This window comes from Anguilla anguilla, chromosome 5 (genome assembly GCF_013347855.1).
Source record: "Anguilla anguilla isolate fAngAng1 chromosome 5, fAngAng1.pri, whole genome shotgun sequence".
Taxonomy (NCBI): Eukaryota; Metazoa; Chordata; class Actinopteri; order Anguilliformes; family Anguillidae; genus Anguilla; species Anguilla anguilla.
Genome location: NC_049205.1, coordinates 61,264,077 through 61,290,987, shown reverse-complemented (window position 1 = coordinate 61,290,987; position 26,911 = coordinate 61,264,077). Strand labels below are relative to the sequence as shown.

The 26,911-nt window shown below is 46.3% G+C and overlaps 1 protein-coding gene across 3 annotated transcripts; it reads left to right on the top strand.

Moving 5' to 3' along the window:
* On the top strand, window positions 1-24,944 carry naf1 (nuclear assembly factor 1 homolog (S. cerevisiae)). Of its 3 annotated transcripts, XM_035418994.1 has the most exons (10): window positions 1-94; window positions 566-944; window positions 1,041-1,120; window positions 2,968-3,124; window positions 9,550-9,643; window positions 12,581-12,663; window positions 13,087-13,247; window positions 17,667-17,718; window positions 18,843-18,945; window positions 21,495-24,944. In XM_035418994.1, the coding sequence occupies exons 2-10, from the start codon at window positions 609-611 to the stop codon at window positions 21,911-21,913; spliced, it is 1,485 nt and encodes a 494-aa protein (XP_035274885.1). In that variant the 5' UTR covers window positions 1-94; window positions 566-608; the 3' UTR covers window positions 21,914-24,944. The 3 variants fall into 3 exon arrangements, with proteins under 3 accessions (XP_035274885.1, XP_035274883.1, XP_035274884.1); XM_035418992.1 differs by having other exon boundaries at window positions 566-1,120; XM_035418993.1 differs by lacking the exon at window positions 1-94 and adding an exon at window positions 95-199 and having other exon boundaries at window positions 566-1,120.
* The last annotated feature ends 1,967 nt before the right edge of the window (window positions 24,945-26,911 follow it).

Sequence of the window (26,911 nt, the reverse complement as noted above, 5' to 3'; positions counted from 1 at the left end):
CGGAGCTTCAGCTGATGACGTAGGCATAAGAACCCCTGCGTACAAAGCAGCCGCCGGAAGAGAAAGTTAAAAACAACGTGCGTCTGAGGATCTGGTAAGAACGTGGACGCGCTCAGATTTTTTACTTTCAGCATGTTGCTCGTTTACAGATTTTCATAAAATTGTTTTAACAATTGCTCAAGAACCGTATTTTACAACTGTACGTTACGTACTGCGTAATTGTTTGCCATTGTGTTTAATTTAACGTTTGTGTTTTGTCTGTATTCAGCTAAATGATCCGAATAGCTAAAGGGGCAGCCCTGTGTGAAATTGTGCTGTTCGTCTGTGTAAACTGTTCTAGTAAGCTAGCCAGCTATCTGGTTTAGTTCGATTAAAAAGTCAACTGAGTACGTTACTGAATGAATAGATTACTGCGTTTACAAGTTAGCTGTTAGGCTAAATAAGTTTAGCTTGTGAACTGCCAATGTTTTAGTTCGGTAGCGCTTGGAAATTTACACTGCTCTATTTGCTGGTAAACTGTTACTTTATACTGTGATGCTCAGCTATATATTGTTCTTCTTTATAGGTGTTGGTACCAGTTCTGTGTTGCACAAACGGAAACCTAAAATATGGAAGAACAACAGCCGGGTACGGGGCAGGAGAACGCAGATTCCAGCACATTGCATTCGCAGTCAACTGCACCTACCCACGTAAATAATAATTTTGTGTCGGACAGTGAACTTGAGCCAAGCAGGCCCACACCATGTACGAATACCAATGAATCCAAGATTGGTACCGAGGGTATAAACCCTGGTGGATCAGATGAACAGTTGGCAGCACAGTTGCGCGCGGATGACGCTGAAAATGGCACGGAAGGCACCGTTGGTCCAACCACAAAGCCCGGCTCGGAGAACGGTCAGAGTGACGTCGCCGCTGGGCCGAACGGGCAAGTCGAAGACATGGAGGTAACGGTGTCTGCCAAAATGGAAACGCTTTCTTTTGAAATCACCGCCGAGGCCGCAGAATCGGGCCAGAGCGCTGTAAGCTCCACTGTTCCTCAGGTACACGTGACTCTGAGGACCGGTGTGTGTGAGACGGAAGACAGTGGGGAGAGCAGTTCTGAAGACTCGTCCTCGGACAGGTAGGTCACAAACTGTTATTGCTTGGACGATGTAGTTCACCATTATTTAAGGTCTAGTCATTTCAGACACTCTTGCACCCCCCCCCCGATATCCATTCTTGCATACATAAGTATAGGCGTTGGTGTGAGAAACTTTTAACTTCTACAGTCTTCCACCACAGACAGTAAAACACCTGTATATTACACTGCACATTGGCTTGACTAATCTCCTGGATGCCTTTGAGGCTGGGGTGGGGGTCCCTGAGTCAGTAAAGGTAGAAATCCCATTGCTGTAGTAGTGTAGTTGCTGTGCGCCGTGATGTGGACGGACGGGTGTACAGATGGACAGACAGTAGTGCCCTGTTGTCCATGTGGGGTCTGTAAGGAGAGGTGGGAGTCACACTATTTCTCAACGTCTGTAGTGATGTTCAGGACTGATGATCAGTGGCTGGTTTAGATGTTCAGCGTGATTGTGCAATGAACATTTTAATTTGCCCGTTTATTGGCCACTGAATCCGTACACCTTGTTTTCATGTCCTAAATTGGCTGCTCAGTGGAAGTAAATCTCCTGGACTCCAGTTAGGCTATGTCACACACACCCCACCCCCACCCCCTCCCCTGGGGGTTATTGGCTACACCACAGCTTAGTCTGAAATGAGCACATGTAGTGGTGACATAATCTGGGTCGAAATTCACATCTGTGCAACTGTGTTCATCGGCTTGTGTGTGGACTCGGCTTGTGTGTGGACTTGAAATTCACATGGGTATTTTATTACAAGACACCACAACGTGGCCAAACCATTTTTATGTTGTATACTGAGGTGGAAAGTCCAGGGGTCAGAAAGTAAAAGTCCTGCCATGTGTTTCTTCCACCCATGAACTCAGCCAGCTGATTTCATTATTTAGTTATATCTCCTGGCTGAAGAATTGTATTAATGAGCAAATCCAGGTTATTGGAACAACGTATTAGTGCTCTGATTTTAAATTTGTGCTTTGTACTAGATGCTGGAGCATTGCTGCGGGCATTTGCTTCCATATAGCCAGAAGATCGTTAGTGAGGTTGGGCACTGATTGGGTGATTAGGCCTGGCTCGTAGTTGGCTTTCAAATTGATCCCAAAGGTGTTGAATGAGGTTGAGGTCAGTGCTCTGTGCAGGCCAGTCAAGTTCTTCCACACCGTTCTCGACAAAACCATTTCTACATGGACCTCGCTGTGTGCCCGGGGGGCACTGTCATGCTGAAACAGAACAGGGGCCTTCCCCAAACTGTTGTGACAAAGTTGAAAGCACAGTATTGTCAAGAATGTCATTGCATAAAGATTTGCCTTCGCTGGAACTAAGGGGCCTAGCCCCAGCCGTGAATAACAGCCCCAGACCAAAGGGGTGTCCAGATACTTTTGGTCATGCAGTACGTTTACCCGAGCCTTGGTAGCATTTGTTCGGTACCCCGACCCGACTCACTCTAAGAAAATCTACTCAGGGAAATCGCTTGGAAGCGCTCGAGTGCTGGTGGACACTTTCAGCCTCTGTTTCTTTGTGAATAATGTCCGCTCAAATTTTTGACCTTGAAAGCGCGATTGCGTTTATAGCCTCGCGCTCGCCCTCGGTTTCCGCCGTCGCGTGTCGGGTCTGAACGCTCGTTTGTTCCGAACGCGGGTCCTTCGGACGCAGATGGGCTCGGTTAATGTTCTCCCTCTAATTGCCTCGGCCTGCTGCGATTGTTTTGGATCACTTGCCTTATATTTGAAACCCTGCCAGTGAACACAAATTTCGTTTTTATTAAAAACGGGGGAAAAAAAGCTTCTTTTTTTTTTTTAACGACTTGATTCTTGAGTCAAACGTTTTTTTTATTGTTTTTTTTCCCCTACAGCGATTCAGACTCGTCTTCCTCGTCGTCATCATCGTCCTCTTCCTCTTCCCCACCCCTGACGGTCGTTCTTGGCGAAGACGACGATGAAGACTTCGGAGCTTTCGGCAGCGGGAGGAAGCCGGTGCCGCTGAAGACGCACGACGAACTTCTCATCGAGGTCAGTTTGACTCAGAACGGCTGCAGCTGCCAGCATTCAGGGATACTTTAAGCGAAAACGGGGTGGCTTCGATCAGCCCTCCCTTAGCTGTTTTTTTTTGGCACTAGTGCAACGTGGGCTGTGCTCGTCTGCGTTGGGGCACTAGTGCAAAGTGGGCTGTGCTCGTCTGCAGTGGGGCACTAGTGCAAAGTGGGCTGTGCTCGTCTGCAATGGGGCACTAGTGTAAAGTGGGCTGTGCTCATCTGCAGTGGGGCACTAGTGCAAAGTGGGCTGTGCTCGTCTGCAATGGGGCACTAGTGCAAAGTGGGCTGTGCTCGTCTGCAGTGGGGCACTAGTGTAAAGTGGGCTGTGCTCATCTGCAGTGGGGCACTAGTGCAAAGTGGGCTGTGCTCGTCTGCAATGGGGCACTAGTGCAAAGTGGGCTGTGCTCGTCTGCTGTGGGGCACTAGTGCAAAGTGGGCTGTGCTCCTCTGCAATGGGGCACTAGTGTAAAGTGGGCTGTGCTCGTCTGCAATGGGGCACTAGTGTAAAGTGGGCTGTGCTTGTCTGCAGTGGGGCACTAGTGCAAAGTGGGCTGTGCTCGTCTGCAGTGGGGCTGTAGTGTAAAGTGGGCTGTGCTAGTCTGCAGTGGGGCACTAGTGCAAAGTGGGCTGTGCTCGTCTGCAGTGGGGCACTAGTGTAAAGTGGGCTGTGCTCGTCTGCAGTGGGGCACTAGTGCAAAGTGTGCTGTGCTCGTCTGCAATGGGGCACCAGTGTAAAGTGGGCTGTGCTCATCTGCTATGGGGCACTAGTGCAAAGTGGGCTGTGCTTGTCTGCAATGACTCTCGATCTGAGGGCGGAAAACACACAGTAAGCCCTGAAACGGCTGAGAGACGGAGAGCACCAAGCGTACAAACCGAGTCCAGTGCTGGCCTTCACAGAATATGGCCTGAGAGCCTGGACAATGTGCGTTATCCTTGCAGTCTTTTGACTGGTTATGTAAGACTCGGTCATGGTTGCGAGTGCTCGGGAAAGAGAAACTAGGAGCCCCCCCCCCCCCCAAACACACCCCACCGCGTAGGGAACAGCTGCAGAGCAGTCGAGTGCAAAAAAATCTTTTAGGTTTTCCTCCAAAGTAAATAAAAAAAAAAAAAGCAGGATAAAAAGATGTGTGAGGAGACAGAACTGCGCTAGCTGCCTAAGCTTGGGAGGGTTAGGAAAGTGTGGGGGTGGGTGGAGCAGAGGGAATCATGGGATTGATAGAGTGGGTCTGGGAGGAGGCGAGAGAGTAAAGCTGGGTTTTTAAAGCCTGAGGTGGGTGCGCAGCCTTATCAAAGAGGGATGTGGGAGATGCCGTTGTGGAGCCATGTTTGAGTTTGGTCTTCAGGGTCTATTGTCTGTCTTTGAAGTGGTCTGCCAATATTGCGTTTGTAATGGTAATGAGCGACATGTAGCTACTAGATATTTATGATATGGAGAAAAAAGCAAATGTTTGTGGGATCAACTTTTTCTGCTAATATAAAGCAGTCCTTTCTGAAGCCTATGAAATTCAAATTCTTGTTTTTTTTCCATGTACTGTCTTCCTAAGAATTTCATTATGAATGCAAATCTCTGCTAAATTGGACTAAACATCGTCTAGGACAACATTAAAGTTACTTAGCAGCAGTCAGAAGTGTAACTCGGCAGAGTAAACAACTAAATGACAAAGCCCCCCCCCCCCCCCAAAAAAAAAAAAAAAAGCTGTTGGAGCTTAGAATCTGAATTTATTTTAAAAATATTTCTTTGTGTAATACAAATACCCAGCTTACACCATCTCCGTTTTTCCCAAACTGCCACTCGGTAGTCCCTGCAGTAATTGTGTAATAATCCCATTATGGTTCTATTTAGAAATGCGCAAAATCTTTTTTTCTAAGGAGCCTTTTTCCGGTTATTTCGATTTGTATAATTTGGCTAATTTAAATATGACGTTAAGGTAATTGTTTTCATCCACGTCCTGTTATTAGCGATGTTGGGAAATATTAATTGTGAAGGTCTGTATTTCAGTGTACTCAATTTTAATGGAAAATTAGTCTCCCTTAATGTAGTTGTTAAATTACATTACAAGCATTTGGCAGGCACTCTTATCCTGAGTGACGCACGCAGTACAGTTTTACGAACTTATCCGTTTGTACTGTGGGGCGCATACTGAAGTGCCTGGATCAGGGGCACCACGGCTGTGTCCTACCTACCTGGCAATCGAACCCGCAGCCTTTAGGTTACAAGCCCAGGTCCCTGACCATTACACTGCAGTCTCCCGCTTTGCTCTTGTGTGTACCTAAACACAGTTTTACGGTGACGTTGCTTGGTAGTATAATGGGTAAGGATCTGGGCTTGTGAACTAAAGGTTGCAGGTTCGATTCCTGGATAGGACACTGCCGTTGTACCCTTGAGTAAGGTACTCAACCTGCATTGCTTCAGTGTATATCCAGCTGTATAAAGGGATGCAATGTAAATGCTATGCCAAAATGTTGTGTAAGTCCCTCTGGATAAGAGCGTCTGTGAAATGCCTGGGATGTGGTGGCTTGCCTGCATTTGGGCTGGGCTGTACTGAGGTGAGTGAACGAGGAGGAGGTGGGAACGGGCGTGGCCAGGTGTGACCCTAGGGGGGAAGGGGCGTAGGTCAGCGATGTGCGAAATCTGTGGACCCGCTCTATGGCGTCTGTGGAGTCACGCAGACGCGTTAGCCTCAGCCTGTTTACCTGTGTGGGAACACACGCTAAAGAGCCTACGGAACCGCAGCGCGCAGACACGGTGCGGTCTAGTCACCAGTTTGCTCACGGCTTTCTATCCAATCTCCCTGTTTTACCTGCAGTTCTGCTTACATCACTCTGCGTGCTCACCTTCAACCTGAACGATCTCACAGTGAGTCTCACTGTGTTACTGTAGTATTATGGCGTAGCCCTGTGTTATTACTGGTAGAACACAAACCCGTTGAATCGTATAATTTAGCTTAGCGACCACATGAGGCTGTTTTAAAATGGCTAGCAAATGAGCTAGCCTGGCATAGGGTTTGGTAGTGTGGGCTACATGAGTACCACTCTTGAAGCCTTTCGCTGCTTTCTTTTATCCTGCTCTGGATGACGTTGTTAGCGTTGACGAGCTGCTTGGGGAGATGCGTGACAGAATGGGGCTGTCGTAGCCGCTTGCTACGTGGCTACCTCGCGAGAGCCCGTCACTTCCCTCGCTTCCGCCAAGACGGCGCCCAACGTCTTCTGAGATTACCCCCCCCCCCAAAAAACCCTTTGATGTGAGTGGCGTGAATATCACATCAAAAAGGGGGGACGTGAGGGTGCACATCCTCCTGAGATCTGTGTGGGAAAAAGAAGTTTACGTATTCAATTTTTTTTTTTTACACAATATAAATTAAATGTCTTGGATGACAAAAAACATGTTGCAGGGAAAAGACTTTCAAGACGTTTTTTGTTTTGTTTTATCTTATTTTTAATTAAATGTCCCCTGTTGCGTAGGTACCAGCATAATAGAATGGTATGTTTCTTGAGATTAAGACCTGAGACTCGCGTTCTGTACAAAAATGGGACAAAAATGAGTTGCGGGGTCTCAAGGGGGGGATATAATCCATTTAAGAGCTCTTGAAGCCAGCTGAACAGGCCGGCTTTATCCCTTTTCCCATTCAATGGCCCTGGTGCACCGTGACATCTCGTCAGGCCGGGATTGATCTCTTCATCAGGAAGCGCCAGCCGGCAGAAAGCGTCTCGTTGTCACCCAAAATTACATTACATTACATTTACTTGGCAGACGCTTTTATCCAAAGCGACGTACAAAATATTCTCATAGTGTTCCTGGAATGTTTTGTCAACGTTATAACACTGGCACAGCATTGCAGCAACGTTGTGAGAATGTTAGCCGTTAGCTGGGACGTGTTTTCGAACGCGTTGTGATGTTTCATGTATGTTATTATGCACATTTATGCTTTAAAATGGGTCGACTTGAGCATGAACTGTAAACGTAATGTTTTGCAGCTGATTTTAACAGGCTTGACTAGCAGGCACTGTGGGGCGTTGTACACTTGTCATTTGTAATTACATCAAGACAGGAATTAAATGATCCTTCCACATCGCTCGCTGGAAGCAACTGTCCTGTAAATGCACTGGTGACATAAATGTGTTTTGTCTCCCGAACGTGTGGGAATAATGGAAGGGTGGCTCGTAGGTAAAAGCTATGAGCGTATCAGTGCATTAATGCATTCATATTTAGTCTGAATGCAACTTGATCTGTGCTCTACAGTGGTAGAAATGTCATCTGTCAAAATTGACGAAATGAACTCCCTAAACCCAAAATTCAGCGTGGGAATGTGCAGTTATTGTATTTTTGTTTATTTAAAAAGTTCTTCCTGATTTCAGCTATTTATTTTGTTCTTTTTTTAATGATGAGCATAACTGGGTATTGTTCCAGAATTTTTTTTTTTGTACGATATAATAATTAAAAAAAAAAAATTAAAAAAAATCAGGAATGTTAATTTTCTTGTCTCCATGGAAACGGTGATAAACAAATTCACGGAATGCGTCATTTTCAAAAAGGGGGTTACATTTAAGTGCAGGTAAGGTAACAAAAATGACTTACCAGTAATTGCATGCCCTCGAAGAAGAGTACATTCTTTAAACGCCGTAGCTGGTATGGTAGGCATGAATATTAATATTAATAAAGCATTTGCATGATAAGAACCCGTGTAAGCATTAGAAAGCACACGAAGAGAAGACCAGGGTACACACAGACAAAGATTGTAGGCCTTTCCTCATTGTCAGCTTTTTATTTATTTATTTTTTTTAAAACGTTTGCACAAATGTGTTCTAAGCGGTGTCCGGTACTGCTTGCTAACGCGTTTGTCTGAAAGGGCTTTATGCATGTGAATTATTCATCAAACGTAATTAGCCATGCATATTATTTAGCCTGCAAACACGTTTATCTGTTGAAAGAGCGCGGAATTAGCATTTTCTTTGTTGGGAGGTGTTGGCTTGATTAATTGTCCTGTTGCAGGCTGTATTTTATTATTTGATGGATGAAAGAACTGGAGGGTCATTGTGTCCTGTGCAAAAAAAAAAAGAAACTTTAAGCTTGTACACTGCATTATGATGTGTCGTTTAATTTTTTTTAAATTAGCTGTTATTTTGAAGTTTCTCAGTAGGATGTGTAAGGTTTTTATGTGAGGTTCTTTGTGCCCGGGGAATCTCTGTGTCTCTGCTGTAAAAGCGCTCTGAAAATTGGCAAATGTGTATTTCACTGAGACCATTGAGTTGGGAATGTACAGACTTCCGAGAACCCACTCCCAATACCCATGCCCCCCACCCCCCACACACACAAACACACACTGGTGCATGAACATTTTCTGGCAGAATAGTTCCGATTATTTTTTGTGTACACCATGTAGCGTTTAACCCTTTAAGGTGTAAGATCACAAGTATATGAATTGAACCCTCTCATGCTGATGTCACAATCACTACCGGTGATTGAAAGCAATGGAGTTCTAGAACACCGACTTAGAATTCTGCAAAAACATTCTAAACAAACCTACTCTTCAGAGGGTTAACAGTCCTTCCTTTTATTTGTAATCCTGAAAAGGCTCATTTCGTGGTCAGCTCAGTGATGGTAGGCCTGAGGTTGCCAGAGTGAAGTGCTGACCAAGTTTCGGTGAAGACCTCACAATCATGCATCTTAAAATGGTGCCTGTGGGGTGGTGGTTTGGAGTGGACTGATTTTTAATGTTCTTCATGTTCAGACAAACCCTCTCCCTGGGATTACCTTTCTCGTGGCTAATTCCAGGGAAAGTGTTTGTCTGAACATGACAAACATTAGAGAAATTGATCCAATGATGTCCACAAGCATGGTGGTGTCCACTGGACACAGTTTCACGGGGTTTCATTTCCAGAGCAAATTAATGTCGAGTTTCAAACGTAGTCAGAACTGCATCAAGCAGGGTTGTAGCTCTTGTGAAATCAGCCACAGGGGTGTGCTTTTTGTGTGTTTGTTCTTCTGTGAATTCTTTGTTTCAATGCTTTTGTTGTAATTCTTTCCCTGATATTAGACCAGTGAACACTGCTGGAGTAAATAAATAAGTGTGTAGATTTTGGGGCAGTGCTGTGCTGTGCAGGACCAAGCTGAAAGGTTTGATGCCTGTGGGTGACATAGCTCAGGAGGAAAGAGCGTTTGTCTGGCAGACGGAGGGTTGCCGGTTCGATCCCCCGCCCCAGGCATGTCGAAGTGTCCCTGAACAAGAAACCTAACCCCTAATTGCTCCCAACGATTGGTACCTTGCATGGCAGCCTTTCACCGTTGGTGTGTGAGTGTGTGTGTGTGAATGGGTGAATGAGAAGCATCATTATTGTAAAGCGCTCTGGATATAAGCGCTATATAAATGCAGTCCATTTACCATTGCCTGTTTCTCTTCGCAGGACTTGCCCGTGGTTAACGAGCTGTCCATCTCTCTCCCCGCGGAAGCCGAGATCCTGCCCGTTGGCCTCATCTCCAGCATCATCGAGCAGTTAGGTACGATTGGGCCCGAGGAGGGAAAAAAAATCCGCCCTTGTCTTATAACAAAGCGGCAATCCGGTCCGGAAAAGAAAAGAAAACGCCTCATGATTGATCCAATTATAAGGGCCTTTATTTCTGCAGAAGGAGCACTCCCGGTCAACACGGTTTAAAAAAAAAAAAAAAAAAAAAAAAAAAAAAAAATTTACTGCCATTCTTTAAACCTTCCCAGAGAGGCTGTGTGTGTGTCTGTGTGTCACTACCAAGAACAGCCCACCTCATTAAGGTAAAAAAAAAAAAAAAAAAAAAAAAAAAAATTTAAACTACGTTTCCCAGCATTCAGCTGTACACTCCCTTTTTTTTAAGTTTGTGCTCAAGGCCTGTTGGAAAATTCCAGCCTGTGATGTATTGGCACCCGACTCCCAAGGCTACTCAGCCAGCACTTATCGAATGGAAAATAACAAGCAATGTTGTGTAGGACGGAATACGTCATTTTATATAATTTATAAAATAAATAATAATAATAATAATAATATGGATAAAAACTTCACTTCAGGTGTGATGCCACAGTTAGTTCCTGTTTTTGATACGAATGGGTTCATTCAGAACTTGTCCTTTATCTTTGAGGAACAAATATCAGTGATGCTGAACACTAAAAATAATGTGTTCAAATTGGGAAGATATGTTCTTAAATTTGTTTCTCAAAGCGAAGGACAAACTAATTAACTTCTTTATCTGCCAGATGGGCAATTAAAAACAAAACAGATTTGATGATCATTGGTATCACTGTTTTTCTTTTTTATATAATAAAATGTTTTTTTTGTTTTTTTTAAGATTAAAAATGTTTTTCGGGGAACGTAGTGATCTTTTTGCGCTGCTAAGTTTAGCCCTGTGTGACTCAGCCGAGGCAGCCCTGTCTGATAACGCTGTTCCAGTGTGAATAACTGCACCTGGGGAGATAACCGCTCTGTGATTCGCTGATGAAAATGTCAGAGTTCCCAGACAGGTAAAAATGCGGCAGGTGTAAAAAAACATAAAAAAGAGAAGAAAAAAGAAGGGGCATTACAGCCGGGGCAGCTCTTACACTGACTGACGTGCGCACGTGAAGCTTTGAATGGAAAATATTAGGAATTTTGAAAAATTGACCAACTGCCAGCTAGCGTTAATGGGGGGAGAAATGCTATTCTCAACCACCAAAGATAAATAACCAGTAAAATCTCACCTGTTTCACTCCAGATGTGAAATTTCTCAACATGTCAGTCACAATGATGATGGCCTATTTAAGGGCACAATGTTCACCACAGGTATATTACTTGTAATAAAAGGATCGGTTAAAGTATCTCTACAAGGAAACCCAGAGGAACACTAAATATAGCAGACAACAGATGAACTCAACAGGTGAACTACGTATGCATCAGGTCATCGGGTAAATTAAAATGTTTATTTATTGTTTTCATTTACCTGGTGACATCACAGCGTGTGTAGTTCATCTGTTGTGTGCTATATTTAGTCTGTGTTCCTCTGGGTTCCAATTAGGATGCATACTGTCTGTGAATTTTCAATGAAGACAACAGGAACCTACTGTATACAATCTTCAACAGTTTCCGTGCTTGCCTTACTGAGATCAGATTATGTATTTATGTTGTGGAATTATACATACGATATGATAAGATTAGGATTATATGACGCACACGCTGCTGTAGCCCAGTAACTCTGTGTTAGCAGATCAATTTGCTGCCCCTGGGGCTAACGTCTGCTATTGGTCCAGGAATGCCAGCATGTGTTCCAGACCTGGGTCAAATACATATTTGTTTTGGATTGAAATACGTTTCAACGCTGTTTTGGAACCAATGAAATACTCTCGAAAAGTGCAAGCCCCGCCTTCTGGTCACATTGTCAGGCTCAGTTACACGCAGGCAAGATCGACAGAGCACAGAAAAGTATTTGAATCCAAAACAAGTATGTATTTGACCCAGTTCTGACCTGTTCACGCTACATGTGTGGGTAACATGTACCGTGAGCATGTTGTGTAAACTGCACTGAGCAGCCATTGTACGACTGATGCAAAATTAAAGCCGTCGTCTCTGCTTGCCCGTGAATGTACGACCGTTGTCTGTGCTGTGTGAAGAGTGCAGCTGAGGCTAACGTCGGGCTAGCCCCGTACCGTCACTCATGTTCGTGTAGACGAGGCTGCTGAAGGCGTGAGTGTCCCGGGCCTTCTGCTGGGTCCTGACAAGCGTGGAAAAAAACCGGGTCCGGGTTGATTGTGAGGAAAAAATTACAAAAGCATTGTTCCCTCCTGTTAGCGCTTTCTTAAGGAAGATGGCGCCTAAAGATGTGCCAAGCGCAGGAGCATCTGCTAAGCGATTGCAATGCAATGCAGTGTAATGTAATGCAGCGTTTGTGTCCAAGGTCCCTTAACCCACTAAAAACAATGAGAAGGATGATGCACATCCACACACCGTGTGCTTCCAGCGCAGCCAATTCATTGGCACTGAATGTAATGCAGAATGGCTGGATAGCCGTCGGCGTGTGAAACTGCTTTTGCGCTGATGTCTGGCTCTGCCGCATTCGCCGTCTGCGTCGGGGAGGAGACGCGGTGTTCCGGCTCGTCCTTTGTATTCCGCGTCCGATGCTGCTCTGTTTGACACCTGTCTGGCCCGTACCTGTCTGTGGTTTCGTTTGATCTTTTTTTTGTTTGTTGTTGTTGTTGATGATAACCCCTTAAAAGAATAAAAGGCTTGCTGTTGGGAATTGAAACAGGGGGAGGGGGTGGAAGGTGGGGGGGATTGGGGGGGGGGGGGGGGGGGGTGCCTCTCGAACACGACAGCACGGGCGAACCTCGTTGACCTTGTTTTGTTGTTGTGCCTCTGTCACACTCTCTTTTCACTCTCATTCCAGACCGGTGCGGGTGATGTAGCTCTTTTTGTTTCCCCCCCCCTCTCTCTGCCACAGTTATAATTGAATCACTCAAGGACACCCCACCGCTGCAGGACGACAGCGTCATATTTAACAAGGACAGGCAAGCGGTCGGAAAGGTAATCCGGGCTCACGCTCAAACCCGTCTCCCTTCTGTTCTTTATCGACCCGCTTTTGTGTGTGTTTGATCTGTGATCGGCTCGCCGTCCTGCCATTCCGAATGCGTAAAGCGGGTTCCTTGGGGACGGCGCTATGCTGGAAGCGAAGCCCTTAGCGGCGCTGCGGCCTTCCCCGATTTAACCCCTTCACGCCCTGCGGGCCCTTTCTCGCAGGCGTTGCAGTACGTGAGCGAACGCTTTCCCCCTGAACGCTCACTCGTTCTGAGGGAAACCCTGTACGCTAGATTTATTTATTTATTTCTGCTATGCACCTAGGATTCCGTGACTGTAATCTAAACCACGAATGTAAAAAAAAAAAAAAAAAAAAAAAAAAAAAAAAAAAAAAAAATTTTTTAAACATCGTGATTTCTAACCCCCCCTCAGGTTTTTGAGATCTTCGGGCCGGTCCACCACCCTTACTACGTCCTCCGGTTTAACTCCACGGACCACATCGTCAGCAAGGGCCTGCGTCTGCAGGAGACCATGTACTTCGCTCCGTCGCTGAAGGACTTCACCGACTACATATTCACAGAGAAACTCCAGCAGTGAGTAGAGCGAGCAGACTCCCTGAGAGATCGACACACTGACAGGCAGAGTTTATCTCAAGGGAGGGGGACTGATTGATTTGATCGATCGATCGATCGCTTGATAAACTGAACCGAGGGAAACTTGGGTGTGCCACCACAACAGAAACAGTTACAATAACATACAGTGCAGTGTGTAAGTAGTTGGGTAGTGACACGGTTTTTTGTTGTTTTGTCTCTGTACTCCTGCACATTTAAATTGGATTTGAGATGAAACTATGAATATAAAGTGCAGACGGTCAGCTTTAATGTGAGGGATTTTAGATCCGTATTGGGTGAACTTGGTAAGAATTTCAGCCCTTTTTTTTGGTTTTTCCCCCATTTTTGGGGACCAAAATTAAGCTTACTGAAATTGGCTACTCTGCTGTTTCTTCACCAGCTGTATGGAGCAACAGTTGAATCATTAGTTTATGCACAAAAAAAGATAACAAAAAGTTTAGAGTGGATTCTAGGTGTGGAATTTACATTTGGAGTCTCTTGCTGTTGCCTCAACATGAGGTCCAAAGAAGTGTCAAAAACTTATGGACAGTTGAAAGGAGTATTAACCTGTACCAAAGTGATGGGGAGCGGGGTGTGTGGAGAAAGAAAGGAATTATATATAAAAAGGACTGTAATTCCTACATGAATTACTGGATATGAATATAAATGCCCTTAAAGATAGTCTGCACTTTAACCTCATATTCATGGTTTCATTTCACATCCAATGTTCTGGAGTACAGAGACAAAATAACAAACATTTATGTCCCTGTCCAAAAAAACCTACAGACTGCACTGTGTAACCTGCAAATAAAACCAAAGCATTAAAATGGCACAACACTCATGGAAAATCAAAACACAGTGGCAGCTGGAGACACGGGTAGCTCTCCCTCTGTTGAACGAATCCATTTGCGATGTCGTGGCTAGACACGAAACTGGCTTCAGCATATTTAATCTGAAAAACTTTCGCCGAACGAGCGCGGAAATGTTTTCGCTGCTTAACATTCTGTGTGTCGCGTCTGTAAGTACAGAAGACTTGTCTAAAAATGTACGGAGGGTGGGGGGTGGGGGGGTGGGGGGAGAGGGGGGTGGAGATAGTACTGTGGCGCCTGCTCAAAGGCACTTTGGCACAAAGTTCACTACAGAATCTGTCAGATTTGTGTTTCTTTAGGTGAATGTCTGGGGGGAATATAAAGGGGGCTTTTGTGACATATTTACACACTTGAATATTGTCCCAGACTTTTAATGCTGTAACGAACGTGCACGAAATAACTAATCCAACATGATCCAGAAAATCAAACGGCATTTTCTAACCGTCTAACAGAAATTCCGTGTGTGTGTGTGTGTTGAACAGGGGCGAGATGTGCATGATAAAACTGGGCAAATGTTTTTATCTTTCCCTCACCCCTCCCGCCGCCCCCGCCCCCGCCAGCATTAACCGGCGCTGTGCAAACAGCCTTCTCAGATCTGCTGTTTGCCGATTGGCTTGCGGGCCCCATTCTCCTGTCGTTACGGAAACGCTCTTGCATCGTCGGCGGAAGCTTGGGAATGGAATGCGAAGCAGGACTGTGAAGCAGAATGCTGGGGGTTCGGGGGGGGGGGGCGGGGTGGGGGCGTGTCCACTCTCGTGTTAGCCAGTACATTTTTTTATACGCTCGTCCGCTGACGTCAGAATGTAGCGGGTGTGCCTCTGGGCTCCGGTGACCGTGAAGATTTCACACTGCGGCGTTTATATATAAAACCGTATGGACCGGCGGAACGGGAGACGGGTTTGTGCTGAAACAGATGCAGGGTGACATAACTGGGGAAGCCAGCTGCACTCGGAAGGCTGCAGATGGCCCAAGGTCATTTCCACTGCAGGCCTGCTTCATAATGCACCCGTCCACACCATGTGTGTCGTCCCCCCTAGTGCACGTAAAGCGAATTAAAGCTAACGATAGCACTGGGCAAGGCACACAAAACCATAGTACTTCTTCCCCCCCCATTCCCCCCCCCCCCCCATTCAAAGCAGGGCTGCCCGGCCTTGTTCCCGGAGATCTCCTGTCCTGTTGGGTTTCACTCCAACTCTAACAAAGCACACCTCGTTCACCAGCTGGAGATCTTGTCGTTTTGCCAGTTGGTTGCATCAGGTGTGCCAAATTAGGGTTGGACTGGCGTGCTGACGGCGCCTCAGGGTCCGAATGCCTTCAAACGACTTCGGCTGGAACGAGGTCAAAAAAAACACAGCGCAAAACGCATTGTTGCATGGCAACCACCAGCCTATTTTAAATCGTTTAGACCGTTACTTCACCGGGAGCACCTGTGCTTACGGGGGAAGGGGGGGGGGGGGTTACGGTTTTATAGCGGCCCGCGGTCCGGCGCGGAGATGCCGTCGTTTTCCGCGTCTGAAGTCTGAAAAGGCGACGCACGGAGTTCTCCGGTGTGCGCCGACACCCTTCCCTGGTCCTGGTGTGACCCCGCCCTTAATCTCCTCCCCGATCGCCCAGGAGGGCTGCCCTGTCTCGCTGCCAAATTCGGGCGGCTGGAATTTTTCCGCCGATAGCGATGGCGGTTCCCTGGAGGTTTATTGGTATGCGTGCCGTGCCCCGGGGGGGGGTGGGGGGGTGGATGGGTGCTCTGCTCTCCTGCCCTCCTGCTCTCCTGCTCTCCTGCCCTCCTGCTCTCCTGCCGGTGCATTAAGAGTGGTGAGCAGCGGTGAGCAGCTCTTCACGCCCCTGAAGCGCCTCCTCCAGGTCGCGCGAGTGCACCGCGCCGCTAACTAATCCTTCCGCCCGGGTCCTCCAATCAAACGCCGGAGCTCTGGAGAGATTTGAATGCAAAACAGATTGCCTCTCCAATCCCACCCCCCCTTCCCTGTCTGCTCTTTCTAACCAGACGGAAATGGCTTTCGACCCTGTAGACCAGGATCAAAGTACATCTGGAATGTTCAGGCACCAGCCACAGCTGGATGGATGGTTTTCTTTGTTAATAATGATAATAATAATACCCGCGCTGTGTGAATTACTCACAAAGCGGAACATGGAATGCTCTAGCGGGATAGCCGCGAGTGTGATGTCGTTATTCGGAACGGGCTTCCGCTGCGCTGCGACGGGGAACGTTTTCCCGCCCAAAAAGCCCCAAAGGGTCACACCCAGTGTCTCTATCACGATCATCTCCCTGCCCAAAGCGCATTGCAGGGAAAGGAAAAACCCGCCGCGTCGTTACGGTAACCGAGTTGTGATGGGTTTACCGCCATCTGAGGTTTTGCGTCAAATTCGGCCGCGGCTCTCTCTCTCTCTCTCTCTCTCTCTCTCTCTCTCTCTCTCTCTCTCTCTCTCTCTCTCTCTCTCCCCTTTCCCTCTCTCTCTCTCTCTCTCTCCCCTTTCCCTCTCTCTCTCTTCCTCTCTCTCTCTCTTTCTCTACCCACCCCTTTCTCTCTTCCTCTCTCTCTCCCCACCCCTTTCTCTCCCTCTCTCTCTCCCTTGCTCCCTCTCTCTCTCTTTCTCTTTCTCGCTCTGTCTCTCTCTCTCTCTCCCTCCCTCCCTCCCTCTCTCTCAGTGGAGGGGTAAATGCAGTATTCCCCTCAGGAAACAGTCTGCCCGGTCAGCCCCAGTGCTTTCCTCTGACGGGCCATTGCTTGGCTGCATAGTGCTATAACATGTTCCCTGGCACATGCATTACAGATGACCTTCTCTTCCGTACTGCGTATGCCTCCAAAGCACCAGGCTGTACATTCTGAACCTGCCTTTCAATGTGAAGAGACGCCAGTATGCACATTGTACATATCAGGAGATTCTTCTACTGGTACACAAGGTTTTTATGGGTCTATGGAAAAAAAAAAAGGCTTTGTTAGCATGTTCGTCACATGGTATTCATGTCAAAATGGATGAAAACTAAAAGTACTGATTCAAAACTGCACGCCTTTGGATATGTCATTAAAAGGACATGACTAATATTGTCCAAGGCCACAAGCGAGTGGATATCGACATTTTGCTGTGCGTGTGCGCGTGTGAGATTCGTTCCCCTCGTTCTGAAAGCATGTTCTACGGCACGCTGACTGGGTTTTTAGGGAGAGAGCGGTTGTACGCATTTCTTCTTTAAGGGTTCCGTGCGATTGGGCTACACAAATGATTTGTGCTCCGTTTATTAAAATCCAGTCTCTCATATTAATGGTGTAATAATGTTCTCTCTAAGTATGTGGACCTCATGGTTTTGAGGAGTTGCTGCAAGTGCTCAGTGCTCCCCGCAATGTAAGCCATGAGGCATTTTGATTGGCTGAGCATAAATATTAGGCTTTCCTGATTGGACATTTCGCTGCTATGACATCAAGTCTTTGTGGTCTGCGTTACATGAATACGTTTGAAAGTCCACACCGCTTATGTTCACTCACTGCGTTTATTTTCTCTGTCTTTTTTTTCTACCTAGAAACAAAGGGTCTGACGCATCATGGAAGAACGACCAGGAGCCACCGCCTGAGGTGTGTGTGTGTGCGTGTGTGTGTCTCTGTCTGTGTGCACGTTTGTGTGTGTATGTGTGCGCTCGTGTGTGTGCGCTTGTGTGTGTGTGTTTATACCCGAACGCGGGAACAGTGCCTTAAGCGATACAACCAGAAATGGGTCAAATCGCATTTGTTTTGGATTCAAATATTTTTCTACGCTTGACTGATCTTGTCTAGTGTATTGGAACCAATGAAAATACTCTCAAAATTGCAAATCTCGCCTTCTAGGCATGTTGGTAGGCTGTTACACCAGGCAAGATCAATAGAGCACAGAAAAGTATTTGAATCCAAAACAAATATGGATTCTAATAGGTCTAATTACAACAGAGCCTTACAGATAGCAGACATTCATTTTTGTGTGTCATTTTAATGTGTATTTAATTGCTCTGCTTATCTCGAAATAGTTTGCAATAAATAAGTAATTAAGTAAATGATTTAAAGAGCACGTTGACGTATAACTGTGGAGGGCTGGTGGCGATCGCGGTGACGCTTCTGAGAATAATGAGAAGGATGAACGCATGAACGTGTTCGGCGAGAGACACTAATGCAGTTTCAGAAATGCCAGAGGGGTCTGTTTAAGTGTCTGTTATCTGAAGTGTGAGGGCCATTGGAGAAGGCGAATGCGACGTCGCAGTTTAGTGTGCGATCGCTTGTCCGTGTGATCCCTGTCCCTGTCCAGCAGGTGTCAGCGAATGCAGCGTCGCAGTTTAGTTTGTAATGGCATGCTCGCTGGCTGTCCACTAGGGAGAATGAGGGACGCGCAGTAAATTTTTGAAGAAGTGACTGCCAAAGTTAAGGGCAGAAGTAATTGTTTTGTGGGGTCGTGACTAGCGCCCCCTCTGGTCAGTCGGGGGGCTGCACCCTGCCTCCCTTCAGCGTGATGGCGGTGGGCTGGAGGGTGAGTGACATCGCGTGTTCTCCGCCCCGTCCCGCATCGACACCACAACAAACGCCCGGCTTACTGGACCAATCAGGCACATGCTTACCTATTATAACCAGCAGTATATGGTTGATAAACATGAGAGTGTGTGACCTGTTTTTAATTCTAGTTTTCCTGGCCAGGAATATGTATTTTTTTTCTCTTATTTAAATGTTTTTTTTAGGCTTTGGATTTCAGCGACGACGAGAAGGAGAAGCTGGCCAAGCAGACGCGCAAGAAGCAGAACCAGCAGAGGAAGCACCTGAAGACTGATCAGGGCGAGCCGGGTGAGGCCTCTGACCTTCACCCCCCAGACCTTTTTCTGGACTTTGCTCCGTGGTCTGACAGATGCCTTGCTTTTCTTTAACCCAAATTGTCCTGTACAATGTTGAACATTAATGTAGAAAAATGCGGCCTTCCAGAAGAATTTGAAACCGCTTGTAAATGATGTATGAAGGCACTTCCTCTGTACAGGCCTGTGGGCAGTTTTGTCAGTTATCCAGCTGAGCGTGTGTGTTTATCTGCATAGCTGGGTGTTGTACATGGGGAGCCAGCTTAAGCGCAGAGCTCAGGGGTGGTTCAGTGGGCTTAAGCTGTGAAACTAAAGCGCTGTTTCTCTGTCCTGTCGGTTCCAGATCGCTGCTGAGTCTCTCTGTAACACACTGAGTGAAACACTCTTTTTCTGGGTCTTTTTTTTGTGTAAAAGCCCGTTTTACCCACTTTTGCCTGTGGTGAGGGGGATTGTGGGGGATTTTTTTGTAGCTGCTGCAGAGAGGCTGCCTCGCCCGGGGAAGTGTCTTTGAGGTTAGCGTGACGGGTAGCACGGTCGATTTGTTTTTGCACACCGGCTACGCGGGCACTTAGAGGGAGAGCTGCCGCAGAATCGCCAGCGGGCGACAGGGCGAGCGAGCGAGCTTCCTGCTACCATGAGCGCTCATGACCCCCATCCTCTCCTACAAATACACCCTAATCTACCCTCTACTGACCCCCATCCTCTCCTACAAATACACCCTAATCTACCCTCTACTGACCCCCATCCTCTCCTACAAATACACCCTAATCTACTCCCTACTGACCCCCGTCCACTCCTACAAATACACCCTAATCTACCCTCTACTGACCCCCATCCTCTCCTACAAATACACCCTAATCTACCCTCTACTGACCCCCATCCTCTCCTACAAACACACCCTAATCTACCCTCTACTGACCCCCATCCTCTCCTACAAATACACCCTAATCTACCCTCTACTGACCCCCATTCTCTTCTACAAATGCACCCTAATCTACCCTCCACTGACCCCCATCCTCTCCTACAAATACACCCTAATCTACCCTCTACTGACCCCCATCCTCTCCTACAAATACACCCTAATCTACCCTCTACTGACCCCCATCCTCTCCTACAACTACCCCCTACTCACCCCCATCCTCTCCTACAAATACACCCTAATCTACCCTCTACTGACCCCCATCCTCTTCTACAAATGCACCCTAATCTACCCTCTACTGACCCCCATCCTCTCCTACAAATGCACCCTAATCTACCCTCTACTGACCCCCATCCTCTACTACAACTACACCCTAATCTACCCTCTACTGACCCCCATCCTCTTCTACAAATACACCCTAATCTACCCTCTACTGACCCCCATCCTCTACTACAACTACACCCTAATCTACCCTCTACTGACCCCCATCCTCTTCTACAAATGCACCCTAATCTACCCTCTACTCACCCCCATCCTCTTCTACAAATGCACCCTAATCTACCCTCTACTGACCCCCATCCTCTTCTACAAATGCACCCTAATCTACCCTCTACTCACCCCCATCCTCTCCCACAACTCCACCTTACTGTACCCCCTGACCAGCCCACCCCTACCCTACCCTAATCTACCCTCTGAAAGGGCAGGTGAGGTGAGACCCTGCGTGATGGCGGATTCACCCACTGTGTTTCAGAATGGCGGCTAAGTGGGACCGGGGGGGGGGGGGGGGGGAAGTCCAGGGGAAGGACGGACGGACGGACAAACAGACAGGCTAACTTTTCTAAGATTGATCCGGCAGCTGAGCCGCAGCTCAGGAACAGGCAGAGGCGTAATTGGGGGCGGTTCAGAGGTCACAGCGAAATGGAACACGGAACTGCAGTGCAGCGTGGGCCGTTAAAATTGGAAGGGGAAAAAAATGTTCTTAGTTGCACCTTGTAGTGTTTTGCTTAAAATGATTCACATTTTTTATATTTATTATTATTTAGTAGTCGAGCGGTGTCTTTGTTCAGTAAATATAATTTCGTGAAGGCTTGGCAATACCCTTCATCTAATTTTAAAATGGCTGCCAGCTTGTTGTTTGCGTGAGGCATTGTCGAGCATGTTGTGATACAGCGGTTTGTTATCAGCGTATGTACAGGTTTGCGTCTGTGTGCTGCGTGCGTCTCCAGGCTGCACCTCTCCCCATCCCTCCCTACCTCCCTGTAGTCTCTAATTTGACTGTATAATCTTAGGGTTGTGGCTAGGTAAGCTGTTTATCTTAGTTGACTTAGTTATTGCACTCGTGCCTACTCAACTATTGCTTGTCTTATCTGCATAGACTGCTTTGTTGCTGTTTTTGTTTGTGTTAATCAGATTAACCTACAGGGTCCAAGTTAAACTATGCGGTCGCTCCCTGCACTTAAAACTGTACTTCTCTCTAGGGTTTTCACCACACTTGTTCCTGGTTACGGTTATACACTTTGTTGTACGTCGCTCTGGATAAAAGCGTCTGCCAAATGCCTGTAATGTATTACATTGTTAATGTTGTAAACCTGTGTTTTTGTCTTGTCTCCCCCCCCCCAACACAGATAACAGTGTGGGGAAGTCTCACCAGCACCAGCCGACCCATTCTCAGCCCAGACAAGCAGGGAGGGGGCGACACGGGCGGGGCTTCAACCAACGTTCAGAGGGCGGGTTCCCAAACAGACACGCCCACCACCCCCAGCTCCATCCCCACCCCCACGAGAGCCCGATGATGATGCCGCCGCCGCCCCCCTACCCCCCCGCACACATGATGATGCAGTGCCCGTACCCGCCCCCATTCGGGCACCCCAACGCGCTGCCCTTCTTCCCCCCGTTCCCCCCGCCCATGAACATGCAGTGGACCAATCCGGCAATGGGGCCCCCGCCCCACCTGCACGGTATCCCCTTCCAGCACCTTCCGCCTCCGCCCCCGCCACCCCCACCCCCTCCTCCCAGCCAATCGGAGTTCCCCCCACACTTTTAGAGGGGCTGCACACTGCCCATTCGCCCATAGACAGGAGTGACACGGGGTGAGACTCCGCCCACTGTCTTAGATTAAGAAATGCTTTATTTTTGTACTAGAATTTGTCACGTAACTGCAGTAGCTGAAGCCGATCCTTTTATCTTATCGGTTTAGTTTAGTTTTTTTTTTAAAACTTGTATGTTTTTGCATAGCCGAGTTTTGTTTTCGTCAAATTGCTGTACATTTTGTTTGTAAACAAGGCTGTTCTCTCAGCCTGTGCTCAGTCGGAGGTAATTTGTACGAGCCGAGCGCGTCTTCACTTCACGCGAAGTAAACCCTCTTCAGAAGGAAATCGCTCGCTGTTTCTATTCGTTTGTTTGTTGACGGAAAAATTAGTATTTGGGTTTGAATGGGACCTGATTAGCTCCTGATCAGCATCTTTTGTCTTCAGCGGGGAGGATAACGTGCACCGTTCATTCCCGAGGTTTGATTCGCTGTCGTTCTCAACGGGGGGCTTGTCACCTTACGCGAGTTTGTCATCCGGAATACTAGACGCTGATATACTCTATAAATAGGAATCGCCTTCACACGGTTTCTTAGCAACAGTGTACTTTTTTCCTTTTTTTTTTTTTTTTTTTAGCTTGTCGGAGAGATGGCGTGCTGGGCTCCTAAAATGGGGAAGGAAAGGTGTACGTTCCTTTATGGTTCTCGCTTCATTTCGTGAGAGGAGCGTGGAGCGCTGTTGCTTTGTTCTAAATTTCTCCGAAGGGTCCCTTGGTGTTGCATTTCACGTTTATTGCTTTAGCTGTGATCTGTGGTATTTTTTCACAAGAATATCGTTTTTGGGTTGCCAAAGTTTATTTTTGTTTTTTTTGTTTGTTTCAAATACATTGTGATTCCTTGAAACTAAAGATGAAGAGTGGTACATTCATAGGTCTACTTAATTGAAGGGCATTAAGTATTATTTTAATAAATGGGGTCTCAAACCCTGTTCTGGGGGACCCACTGTGTAGGCAGGTTTGTTTCGCATCTTTTTGTTACATCTGACCATCATATGGAGGGACAGTTCTTCTATAAGTCTAATTGTTTTTTAAACGTTTTTGTTTGTTACACAGTGGGAGTTCAACTCCTTGCCATTTGTTTTGATTTTTAACTTTCAAAAAAAGTATTATACTGTCTATACTTTCAGCAGTCAGGACTTTATCACTCCTTAGTCTGTAATTCAGTCAGTTAAAACTGTGACCACTTTGAAAAGGAATTGTTTGCTATTCAGCGCAATGCATTATGGGGCTGAGGACATTACATTACTGGCATTTAGCAGACGCTCTTATCCAGAGCAGCTTTCACAACTTTTCGTATAGCATTTACATTGAATGCAGTTATACAGCCGGATGTATACTGAAGCAGTGCAGGTTGAGTACCTTGCTCAGGGGTTACAACGGCAGCGTCCTACCGGGGAATCAAACCTGCGACCTTTAAGTTACAAGACTAACTCCTTACCCATTATACTACACTGCCACCCTTAAAGGTCATGGGATCTGAATATGGGCTGAATGTTTATTCTTCCTGGCATACGCACCCATCTCTGAAATAACATGACCTTCAGACAGTAAACCTTTAACGGACGTTAGGAGTGTATAATTATGCAGTTTTCAGTTTGCTCCAGTGCCACGGTTGCAGTTATAGTTATAGTGGGGACAAACCAGCGTACTCGGTGGGCTTCCAGGGCTGCCTTAACATAATGTAGCTTAGCTTTAGGACTGCAGTTCTAGTTCATTCATGCTTACCAAATAAAGTGTAGTGGAGTGGCCCTATTTTAATGGATACACGGCTCGCACGTTTGTCTTGAATGAATCCGTAATCTATTTTTTTTGCCATGCTTTCCTTGGAGAAAATACTGGATCTGTGTGCGTTTTTCCACGTGATCTCATCCCTGCATCCGAGGGATGATGCTGTTGAATCCTGGGAGTGTTTTTTTAAGTTTTTTTTTTTTTTTTTCCTCTTGAATTTTCCTGTTTACTGCAGCAACTTAGTGAAGCGTTGATAGAATTTGAAGCTAAATTAAGTTGATGCTGTATTAAAATCCATAGTGATTTTTTTTCGTTCAATGTGATGTTCCCATAATTCTGGTACACCATCCAGAATCCACAAGGAATGCATTTTCAAAAAAAAAAATTAGGAGCTGATCATTTTGCATTTTTTCAGTTGATGTTCTTTTGAAGACCGCTAAGGTCTATGAAGGCCATGCTAGCAGGAGTATAAACATTTATTTTTTGTAATAAATGAGTATTTAAACCTTTGCCTAGACGATGGTGATGGCAGTCCGTGTGGAGAAATGTTCAATGCTTCACTTGTGGTTCAGTTTAGGTTTGAAGGTTGTGATGAATTTGTGTACTAGTGAATCTCTTTCCGTGATTTAAACATTTATTTTTTTTGATGAGTATGATCTATTAATGATGCGCTGATATGCATTTTAAACATGCATTTGTATGAATGAGCATCACTGCTTGCCTAAATATTTAAAGCTTTGCCAGGACACGAGAAATGACAATCTTTGATGAATTCTTTATATGAAAATGAAACGCTTCACTTGCGTGCCTACAATTTGAAATGTGATTCTGGTGCTCTTAAAAAAAATAATTTGACTTCTGACATAAATTCATTCACTGGTTCAAATTGAAAATGGTGCATATGGATGTGTGTCTGTAGTTGCTCATGCATGTGTGTGTTGATGTACATAGGTGTGCGTTTCCCCTAATGCACTGGACTGTTCTGGTGGTGAAAATGGAGATATCTTTGATTTGAATTTTAAGCCGTGAATTTAATTGGATAATGTTTAGGTCCACTCCTTAAACAAATCAGTTCTCTTGGATGAAGAAACTGACCCAGATTTGGAAGGTCTAGGGTGGTAGAGCAGGAGTGGCGGGGCTGTGATGTCATCGGTCCAGTGAACCAATCAAGTTGAATGGCTGCCATTTTGGTATTTTTTTTTTTTTTTTGAAATGGGACTAATTGCTTCCCTCTGTGGAGGAATAAAAAAATGAAATAAAATTTAAAAATGAATCACCGGTGTCCAGAGCATTAACGAGTTGGTTATGTCTGGGAGTCGTTCGTTTTTCGGCACTTTCAGCCAAAGGTTTCAGAATGTGCATGTGAGCGTTTTAAAGTAGACCGAGCACAGGAAGCAGGGAAGTGTGCCGTTGTGTCACAAACCGCTCCGTTCGACTGCTCCCACGCACTGCTATTGAAAACCACGCGGAATGTGTGAATTTAGCGATGTTGCAAGGGTGTGTGTGCGTGTGCGTGTGCGCACGCATGTATGTGTGTGTTAGGGATTCCAGATGCCTGGTTTTCATATTATTTGTACAGGCCCAGTTTGTGGTCCCGACCAGACAATGTAACGTCCAGTCTGAGTTAGTTGATAAAAAAAAAAAAGATGTAAGTTACTGTTGGTTCGTATTGAATTTGCATCTGAAACACCCCTCGGTCCGCGACCCGTCCCAGTGGCACCCCACCTCCACTCCACCCCCCTTACCTCTTTCTCATCTCTGATGTTGTCATGATACGGAAATCTCTCGACCATGTTGGGCCATATTTCCCTGAGATATGACTAGCCGTGTGCTATTTCTGAAAAACACATATTTAACGTCTCGCGTTTAGACTTCAGGGTGTTTCGGTGTTGGATCTCTAGTGTCTATATAGCAGACACACACACACACACACACACACAGACCTTTTGATGTTTCAGTATTTGACTCCCTAATGTACTATTACTGCCTTCTTAGTTTTGCCATATTTATTCAAAAGCCGCTTAAATTGGCAGCGGGCTGCGGGCGACGGGTTCTGCTCGGCGCACTGTTAATTCACAGGCGCGGCGGCCATGTTGAATACGCGCTTTTCTGCGGCGGGGATCTGGAAGCCCAGTCCTGGAGGGGCCGCATTCTCTGCCGCTCTCCGACGTGCTTCGGCACCTGAGTGGCTCATTTAAGTCATTGATTGGGCTCCGCACTCCACATTAGCTGTTAAAAGCAGAGCACAGAAACAGGAGTTTTCACTGTTTTCTGTTTTGTTTTTTTTTGTTTTTTTCTTCTCCCTGTTCTTTTTGATAAGCTTTGGTGATATGTGTCGGGGTAAAGCCGTGTGTTATGGAACTACAAATGAGACCATAATGATCTCCAAAAAAAAAAAAAAATGGCATGTGCCTTTTGAAACTGAAAATGATGAATAACTTAAATTTTACGTTTTATGCTTCACCATAAGCCTTCAGTTCGTGACTGTCGGTCGGCATCTGCCTCCCCAGTACGGACGCCTTGCACTCTATGGTACATTCCCTGCATACGTTGGCTGTGAACGTCTCTACATACACCTCCTCTTTCCTTTGTACCCGCTGACGCAAAAAGTTTAAAGTGAATACAGAATCATGGCTCTGGGTTCGCTTTGATCAACGTGTAAGCAGTCGATCACCGAGTCTTGGTTGGCGGCAGAATATTATAGATGTACGCTAAAAATATCTAACCAGCAACTTGCTTTTCTCAGAATTTTTTTTTTTTCCCGGCTTGGTTTAAAATAGTGATAATTCAGTCCCCCCCATTGTCTTGTGTGTGTGTGTGTGTGTCTGTGTCTGTGTGTCTGTGTGTGTGTGTGTGTGCTCATGACTTGAGCGTGTATCAGACCTGACATTTTACGGCTGCTCTTAGCAGTCCTTCAGCAAACCGCGCCCAGCTGGCTAAACTGCGGGTGAGAGCGGGCAGCAGCATCACACTGAACGTGTGGCGATCGATGCTCCAGCGGGAGTACTGTCGCTTCTACTTCCTCTCTGGGTTTTATTGAGGGGGGTGGGGGGTGGGGAGTGGGTGGGTGTGAGGGGGGAAGGGGGGGTTAACTGGGGGGAGAGTTGCCATAATCTGGCTTGCTAAAACACAGATCTACTCTTTGTTTTATTTTTATATTTATTTTGCTATATTTTTTATTTTGCCTTACACTGGCAAACTTTTTTTTTTTTAGGATAAATGCTTAGCT